General features: G+C 43.4%; 1 protein-coding gene across 1 annotated transcript in view; it reads left to right on the plus strand.

Moving 5' to 3' along the window:
- LOC308459694 (patched domain-containing protein 3-like) overlaps nucleotides 1-6,519 on the plus strand; it is a gene marked incomplete at its 5' end in the record, with an annotated part of 7,577 nt that extends 1,058 nt beyond the window's left edge. Inside the window, 3 exons of the mRNA XM_080975279.1 lie at nucleotides 2,473-2,594; nucleotides 3,768-3,913; nucleotides 4,140-6,519. Coding sequence (XP_080831405.1) covers nucleotides 2,473-2,594; nucleotides 3,768-3,913; nucleotides 4,140-5,746 — 1,875 coding nt within the window. The 3' untranslated portion in view covers nucleotides 5,747-6,519. The remainder of the gene's footprint in view (nucleotides 1-2,472; nucleotides 2,595-3,767; nucleotides 3,914-4,139) is intronic.
- Between the last annotated feature and the right edge of the window lie 3,228 nt (nucleotides 6,520-9,747).

Genomic DNA, 9,747 nt, shown 5'->3' on the forward strand with positions numbered 1-9,747 from the left:
AAAATGATGCACATTATTACTATGCCTTGTGTCAATCTCTAGGTTTAAAAAATGCATTTTATGCTTTTATGCTGTTTCCTGAATTACTTCTTTTGCACAGCTTGGACATGCTTGGATGTAAATCAGGGGCAGAAAACCTTGAGCCCATGGGCCAAATTTGGCCTGCCATGCTTCACCATTTGGCCCATAAGGCCATTTTACCCAAACCATACCCACCTGCCCTACATCTGATGTCACATGTGATGTCAGGCACAGGGCAGGTAGAGATAGGGCTAGATCAGCTGACCGCCCATCAGCTGATGCATTGGGACTTCAGTTCTGCTTGGGCACCATCTTCCCCTGTTCCCGTGGGCCAGCTTTGACAGGACCACCTTATCTGTCAATTGCCTCTACACACATGTCAAAGTTGGACCGTAGGATGGGGAGAGATATGGTCAAAAAGGTTCCCCACCCTTGATATAAAATAATTAATAAATTATGTAGATAAATAAATGAATACTTAAATGATCCAGAGCCTAGGCCCAGCACATAATTTTTCATATAATTTGCATATGTAATTGATGTGCATAGATGCCTCTAGAAAATTAATATGGTGGTTGACTGGGGTTTGGAGAATACAGTAATATTCTTTGCAGGACTTCCAACTGCACTATAAATAAAGCTTTCAAAATATTTTTAAATAGGGGAGCAAGGGGAATGAGATTTGGGCCCCACTGCAAAAAGCTGAATTAACCTTTAGCAACACCTCCGCCAGATTATGTCAGTGTGATGGGCTGATTTGTTCGAAATGCATATCATTTGACCACAGCTCCTCACCCATAGGAACCCCCTCCCCCTTCTTTGCAAAAATGAAAACAAAAAAGGACCTGCTCCCTTAGCATTTGTAGAACAGAAAGCAGAACCTCACTGGCTGCTAAAAATGAGGGTCGGGCTAACAAGCCCAAGCAAAATTTGTACTGTATCTGTTTTCTCAGCTAGGGTGGTTATTAGTGCAACTAGTTCTGCTTATCTGTGCTACCCAGGCCTGAATAGTTCCACCCTTTCTCTCTCTCTCTCTCTCTCTCTCTCTCTCTCTCTCCCTCCCCCCTCCCCCCACCACTATGTGGTTTGAGTACTGGAGCCAGTAACACTGTTCAGTGTAGGCTATTAATATGCCTCTTTGCATCCAGAGAAAAGTAAAGGAACTGCTCCAGACAGTAAGTTTTATTCCATTTGGGTTAGTCTGTTGCAGCTTTTCATTCATTAGCATGTATTTTCCCTCTCACCCTATTAAACAGAACTCACTCTGGTACTTAGAGGCATAAGCGACATGGGTGGCATTGTGGTCTAAACCACAGAGCCTAGGGCTTACCGAGCAGTTTGAATCCCCCCGACAGGGTGAGCTCCCGTTGTTTGGTCCCTGCTCCTGCCCACCTAGCAGTTCGAAAGCACGTCAAAGTGCAAGTAGATAAATAGGTACCACTCCGGCGGAAGGTAAACGGCGTTTCCGTGCGCTACTCTGGTTCGCCAGAAGCGGCTTAGTCATGCTGGCCGTACGCCAGCCTCCCTCAGCCAGTAAAGCAAGATGAGTGCCACAACCCCAGAGTCATCCACGACTGGACCTAATGGTCAGCAGTCCCTTTACATTACTTAGAGGCATGCTGCTTCTGAAGCTGGAGACATGGAATAGCATCATGGCTGGTTGCCATCGGTATTATTATCCTCCGTGGATTTGTCTAATCCCATTTTAAAAGTTATGTAAACTCGTGGCTGTCTCTAGAAGTTTGAAGCCAGACAGTGGTGCTAAGCTGAAGCTTCTGCCAGTCATAGGCTGTGCACACATTGGTTGACTTGAGGCATTAGAGACTTTGTTCAGCCAACCCAACCAAGCAGCTTAATGAAGACTGAGAATTGCTGGACGGCCTCAGAATGTTGAGCGTCCAATGGGATGCGGAGTGAAATGAATTATTCTCAAATATTCATGGGCTGGCTAACTTGAAGCCTTGGTGTATGAAGTCGTGCACTGTTTAGGACGGGCTATCCGAAAGACCACCTCACCCCTTATATGGCAAATCAAGTCACTGAGGGCCTCCAGCAGATACCACCTGATCAGGAGGTCTGTTCCTCACAGTGTAGGACTTGGGCCTTTAGTGCTGTGACACCTGTCCTTTGGAATTACTCCCCACTGCTTGAATATTACACAGACGCTGTATCGGCTGTCTTTTAAGTGCCTCCTGAAGAACCTTGCTCTTAGCAAGTAGAGATCTTTCCCAGTCTACATCTGTATTGGAATTGTTTTAAGGATGTTTTTATTGTTTTCTATCCTGGGCCCCTGTACAGGAACACTCCATGCTGCAAAATTTATTTCAGGTCCCACTTATATTCTGCTAATTGCACCCTATCTTTGTACTCTTGTGAGCATTTAGATTTATATATTAAGAGAGAAAATATTTAACATGTGACCTTCTTTTCTCCCCCCCCCCCCCATGGCAGGTGGCTTATTTTACTTCATTGTCCAGACAAGAAGAGTTTGAAAAAAATACTAAAGAAGTGGTCCCTTTGTTTTCCATCACGTATACCTTAACAATAACCTTCTCAATTATCTCATGCTCAAGGTAATTGCTGAGGAAAGGGAAATAATTTTTATCTTTTCATTTTGTGAGAGTGTATGGGGGACTCCCTGGTCCTGAATGGGGCAACTGTGCCCCTGAAGGAGCAGGTGCACAGCCTGGGAGTCATTTTGGACTCAAAGCTGTGCATGGAGGTGCAGGTCAATTCTGAGTCCAGGACAGCTGTCTACCAGCTCCAACTGGTTCACAGGCTGAGACCCTACTTGCCCGCAGACTGTCTCGCCAAAGTGGTGCATGCTCTAGTTATCTACTGGACTACTGCAACGCGTTCTATGTGGGGCTACCTTTGAAGGTGACCCAGAGACTCCCAACTAATCCAGAATGTGGCATCTAGACCGGTGACTGGGAGTGGCCATCACATAACACTGGTCTTGAAAGACCTACATTGGCCCCCAGTACATTTCTGAGCACAATTCAAAGTGTTGGTGCTGATCTTTAAAGCCCTAAACGGCCTTGGTCCTGGATACCTGAAGGAGCGTCTCCACCCCCATTGCTCTGTCCGGACACTGAGGTCCAGCGCCGAGGGCCTTCTGGAAGTACCCTCCCTGCAAGAAGCGAAGTTACAGGGAACCAGGCAGAGGGCCTTCTCGGTAGTAGCACCCACCCTGTGGAACACCCTCCCATCAGATGTCAAAGAAATAAACTATATGACATTTAGAAGCCATCTGAAATCAGCCCTGTTTAGGGAAGTTTTAATGATTGATGTTTTAATGTATGTTTAACCTTCTGTTGGAAGCTGCCCAGAGTGGCTGGGGAAACCCAGCCAGATGGGCGGGGTAGAAATAAATTATTATTATTATTATTATTATTATTATTATTATTATTATTATTAATTAGGAGGAGGTAGTAGATCTACCAAGCTTCATCTGAATGTCTGCAGACTCAATGGCCTTACCAACAGCCAACTTTGTTCTCCCCCCTCCTTAGTTTGTTTACTGTCTAGCTGATGAAGCATTTTGGGGAGCTTGGAAGCTTGCATCCTTTTCTGAGATATTTTGTGCAGCTAGGGCTTCAAATCAGAGCTTCACACAGCTTCAGTGCATGCATAGCCGATCCATGTGGTGCTAACGGGTTTAGCTTGGTTCAGTGGGAGGAGGGATTAGTACATGGACCGTGATACTCTGAATCGAATTAGAATCTTCTTAATCTGTTTTCCAGGCTGGACTGTGTACGGACAAAAGTGTGGGTTGCAGCTTTTGGGGTGCTGTCAGCAGGCTTATCTGTCGTCAGCAGCTTTGGATTGCTGCTCTTTTGTGGGGTGCCGTTTGTTGTCACAGTTGCAAATTCGCCATTTCTTATCCTTGGTAAGTGAGCAAATGTACACATTCCTCCTGACTTCTCCATTGGGCTTTTCATTAATATATTTAAGAATCATGATGGGTGAAAATTCTCTTACATATCTACAGGTTTGCGGCGTTAAGGAGCCTTTCTTTTTCGGGAGCCAAGCCATTCGAGTTTCAAGATATCACTGTATTGCTCTTCTCGCATGACATATAGGAACTAATATGTTATATATTTGCCATTCTTCAGGGGTTGGTGTTGATGACATGTTCATCCTGGTGTCTTGCTGGCAGAAGACTAAAGTGAAGGACAGTGTCAGAGATCGAATGGCTGACACCTACAGAGAAGCAGCTGTGTCCATTACCATCACGACCCTCACGGATGTTTTAGCCTTCTACATTGGAATTGCAACTTCATTCCAGTCCGTTCAGGCATTTTGCATCTACACAGGAACAGCCTTTGTGTTCTGCTACTTATATAGCCTGACATTTCTTGGGGCCATTCTTGCTTTAAATGGGAGACGAGAGGAAAGCAACAGACACTGGCTCACATTCATGAAAGTGAACAATGAGCCTCAGGACTCTCAGGGCTGCACATATAACATGTGCTGTGTAGGAGGGTCTTTTGATGAGTCCACTGGAGCAGAGACTGAACACCCCATGAATGGATTCTTTAGAAAGTATTACGGTCCCTTCCTTATGCACAGCTGGACCAAGGTGCTTGTGGTAGTCCTTTATCTCATGTACTTGGGTAGTAGTATTTTTGCCTGCACTCAAGTCCAAGAAGGTATAGATCTTCGAAATCTAGCTAGTGATAATTCTTATGTCATCCAGTATTATGAATGGGAAAAGGAATATTTTTCAGAATACGGCCCAAGGGTTATGGTGGTTGTTACTGAAAGCAAAGCTTATTGGGATTCATCTGTCCGTGCAGATCTTGAAAACTGTATGAATGCACTAGAAAGCTCATCCTACGTCAACAAGAATTTATCAGTGTCCTGGTTGAGAACTTACCAAGATGTCGCTAAACGTATGTCTTTCAATATAGATGACCGTAGGCTTTTCATTGACAATTTAGCCACCCTTTTTGGGATTAATCCAGACTTCAAGTGGGATGTTTATGTTATTGCTACAGAAATAATAGCATCACGTTTTTTCATACAGACAGTCAATGTTACTACTGCAGTGGATGAGAGGAGTCTTTTAAATGAGCTGAGAGGTCTTGCTAAGGACTGCAAGGTACCGTTAATGGTTTATCATCCAGCTTTTATATACTTTGATCAATATCTTGTGATCGCTCAGGACACGGTTCAAGCTATTGTGATTGCTGCTGGAGCCATGCTACTCATTTCCTTACTACTCATTCCCAATCCTCTTTGTTCTTTGTGGGTAACCTTTGCTATTGCCTCTGTTATTGTCGGTGTAGCTGGTTTCATGTCCTTCTGGAATGTGAATCTTGATTCCATATCCATGATTAACCTTGTAATTTGCATAGGGTTTTCAGTAGACTTCTCAGCCCATATTTCCTATGCTTTTGTTGCCAGTGAGAAACACAAAGTGAATGACAAGGCTGTGGATGCTTTGTACCACCTTGGCTACCCTGTTACACAGGGAGCTATTTCCACTATCTTGGGAGTTATTGTACTCTCCATGGCATCCTCTTACATCTTCAGAACCTTTTTTAAGATAATGTTTCTGGTGATCTTGTTTGGGGCTGTTCACGGTCTCATTTTTATTCCTGTGTTCTTAACTTTCTTCGGCTTTTGTAGTAAAATGCCAAATAGACAGCTTCCAGTCAGTGCCCAGAGCTCCAGTGCTGGAGGAGTTCCTTTCTCAGATACAAATACTGTATTATGAAACCGCCTAATGTAAACATGACAATATTACAATGAGAGCAGTTCGATAATGGAACTAATTACCTAGAGGGCGGGAGTGGGCTCTTTCTGGTGAGCATTTGATAATAATGAAGCCAGTCTCGCACTTTGTTTTTTAATTTCTCAAAACTCTGCAATTTCAGTCTATCTCCCTCTTGTTCCAAAATTTCCCAATATTTCGGCCATAACCACTGTTAAACCTGTCTCATTCTGAAACCTCTCTCTCTCAATCGGTGTTAGATTTTTCTCTAAAACCTTAGTTTTTAACTTATTCAGTTTAAATCCTGCAGCCTGACCAAATTCTTGAATCAGTTCCAAAACCCTTTTAGTACTAGATTCTGGCTCCTGTAACATCAATACTAAGTTATCTGCAAATGCTCTCAACTTGTACTGTTTAGCTCCGACTTGTACACCTTTAACCAACTGGTCCCTTCTAATCATATTCAGCAGGACCTCCAGGACCGATATAAAAAGTAATGGGGAGATTGGGCAACCTTGTCATGTCCCTTTTTCTATCTTAAATTCTTCCGTCACCACGTTATTTACAATTAATTTAGCCTTTTGTTCTGAATAAATTGCACTTATACCGTTTTCAAATCCTTGGCCTACCGATTCTGACTTGATTTTAGGAGGTAGGATGTATTTTAATTGATTGCTTGATTTTATGGTAATATGTCATATATTTGATATTAGCCACTCTGAGCCCTGTTTTGGCTGGGGAGGGCAGGGTATAAATAAAATTTATTATTATTATTATTGTTCCTCAGTGTTCTCTCTCCCACCACTTGCGGGCCAACTTTGGAAAGTGAGCAGGACCACTGACATCACGATTACATCAGGTGGCCCTTTTGCCCACATGGGTCTTGCAGAGCACTTTTCATAGGGCTTCGTAAGACCCAATGATTAGCTGATTGTCAGGTGTTGAAAAGCCCGGAACACAGCTGTTTGCTTGGGATATTTCAGGCACCACCATTCCACTGATTGACAGTGCCTCAAAACCCCTTTCAGTTGAGCCATGTTTTTACCTGGTCAACACTTGATGTAGGGCGGGCAGGCATGGCTTGGCTGAAAGAGTCTTGTGGGCCAAATGAGGCCTCACAGACCTTATTATTTATTTCATTAAAATTCTATACTGATCAAATGTAAAAAACAAACAAAAAAACCACCTCAAAGTGGTTTACAAAAATGTACCCCTGCGAATTATGCTTAGGGACTAGAAGTTCTCCACCCCTGCTGTAAACTATGGGCCTCCATTTGGGTTGGGTTGGAGACTGGTGATGTACTGGAAGAAATGTTGAGAATTTTCAACCTGTGCTGTTACATCTTTGTCACCCAGGGTGCCTTTAGAGCTTTTAACTAACCTAGTGTCCTTCAGATGTTGTTGGTCTACAACTCCCACCATCCCAGACCATTGACAGTGCCAGCAGAGGCTGATGGGAATTGTAGCGCAAAACTGGAGGATACCAGGTTGGGGGAGGTTGCTTTAGAGAAAGGAATACATAATCAGTGCCTTTTTAAAAAGAAATTTGGTGCCAAAGTTCAAACCTGCTTGGAAATACCACCCATTGAAGTGGGAACCCCTCCTTCTTATCCCAGATCTGTAGGGGCCTAAGGTAGTATATCTTATGTTCTCTGTTAAACCAAAGATGCTGTGATATTAGCACCCAAAATATACAATACAGTGGTGCCTCGCAAGACGAAATTAATTCGTTCTGCGAGTTTTTTCGTCTTGCGTTTTTTTCGTCTTGCGAAGCACGGTGTCGGAAAAGTTTTGGAAAAGCTTCAAAAATCACAAGTCTTCAAAAACCTCAAAAAAGGCTACTACACCGCGTGCTATGAGTTGCTCCTCGAAGTCAAGTCGCAACTGTATTAACAGTTTTAAGAAAAAGGAAACAAACTTGCAAGACGTTTCCGTCTTGCGAAGCAAGCCCATAGGGAAAATCGTCTTGCGAAGCAACTCAAAAAACCAAAAACCCTTTCGTTTTGCGAGTTTTCCGTCTTGCGAGGCATTCGTCTTGCGGGGCACCACTGTATAGCAAGTTTCGCTTGTGTCATATTTTCTTTTTAAAAATTTCTTTTTTTTAATGTATTTTTTTCAAGATTTCTTGGTTTACAAAAGTATGTGCAATGTCTCTTTTTTCAATTTACCTTTTCTACAGGTCAGTTTCATTTGTTGAGACATTAGTCTTACATTAGGAAGGAAAGGGAAGAAGAGGTGGAAGAGGCCATGGTGGGTGGGCAGGTTTCTATTTTACTTAATGTATGTGTGGGGTTTTGTGTCAGCGTCGTTTGTGCAGGTTCTCTTTGCTATTCGCTTGTGTTCCTTTGGTGGTGAGAGAAGTTGGGGTTGGCCTAGGGTGTGGTTGCTTGTTTGTGATTGCCTGTGGTGAACTTTGTTTTCATATGTGAGTTGGGTGGGTGTTTTTGAATCAGGATAGCCATAATCTATTGATGGATTCCTGTCATCTTGTTGGGCTTTGTATGTGATAAAGGGGAGCCATACCAGGGTGAAGGCATCTTCTTCTATTTGTCCCCGTGTCAGTTTCAGTTTATTGGTTAATTTTTCTAGTAAGGCTTTTTCCCATACTATTTGGTACCATTGGTCCATGCTTACTCCTGACAGGCCTCTCCAGTGTCTGGTTATGTTCCTGGCTGCTGAGAGTAGGTGGGTGATGAGTTCTTTGTGATGTGAGTGGGCATTATTGTCTTGGAAGATGTTTAGTAGGGCCAGTTCTGGGGTGATTTCTAATTCTTGTTTAGTTATTTTACATATTTCTCGTATGGCTGTTGTCCAGAATAGTTGGATTTGGGGGCATTCCCACATCATGTGGAGGTATGTGCCTGTGGAGGTGCACCCTCTCCAGCATTTTGGTGAGGTTCCTGGGCGTATTAGCGCTAATTTCCTTGGTGTTAGGTACCACCTGTAGGTGAGTTTCAGAGCGAGTTCTTTCCTTTTCGTTGATATGGATTTAAAGGGGGGTTTAGACCACATTCTGGTCCACTGAGTGGGGTTAATCTCATAGCCTATGTTGTCCTCGCATTTATTTATTTTTATTACGTCTAGGGGGTTCGTGGGATGTTGAAGTAGTATGCATTTCTCTACCTGCGGTTCCACATCTTATAACTTTGAAGTATTGTGGAATTTGTTTTTGGAGGAATCAAACATGGAGGAAAGGCATAATTTCCTTGATGAGCTCAAATCATCCCATGTATGAGGATAAGGCAATAGGGTCATGGTCAGCCAAGCCAGTTGCTATGGCAACAGTCCAGTGCCACCTGTATAGGTCAGGCATCCCCAAACTCTGCCCTCCAGTTGTTTTGGGACTACAGTTCCCATCATCCCTGACCACTGGTCCTGTTAGCTGGGGTGATGGGAGTTGTAGTCCCAAAACATGTGGAGGGCCGAGTTTGGCGGTGCCTGATATAGATGATGGAGGCATCTCTGCTCAGCTGTCCGGTGTCTTGTCCTGAGAGTCAGTCAGGGAGTGCTGTCGGAATCTGCGTTATGTCTTGAATTGCTGGAGCAACAGAAATAGTTTCTACTTGTACATATCTTTATCTGCAAAGCCTACAAAGTGTATGAATATATCAAGTCCCGAACTGTATTACTGAAGCCTGATCTTCTGCAGCAGTCAAACTCTTTGGACCTTAAGCTGTCTCTCTGTTGTGACTGGAACTCAAGGCGACTTCCGCTGTGTGGATATCTCACTTCAGAATCCCAGCTTTTGTGAGGAATAGTATTAAATCTGGATAATCAGTAGGAACTATTGCTAATTAAAATTTTATATTATTAGCATATATGGTAGCTAGGTGTGCAGATGCAGTTCAAATTTATAGCATGAAAGGCATATGATATTAATTTGCTGAGATGGAGCAGAGTCTGTTGTATAATAGGGAACTTTCCATGGGTACTTTTTCCAGCTGATGGGAAGCCAGGGAATGTTGGGATTTTTTCCTCTCCTGTCTCCCCCCTTGCATTATTTT

The sequence above is a fragment of the Podarcis pityusensis genome (genome assembly GCF_964106645.2).
Source record: "Podarcis pityusensis genome assembly, chromosome: 12".
Lineage (NCBI taxonomy): Eukaryota > Metazoa > Chordata > Lepidosauria > Squamata > Lacertidae > Podarcis > Podarcis pityusensis.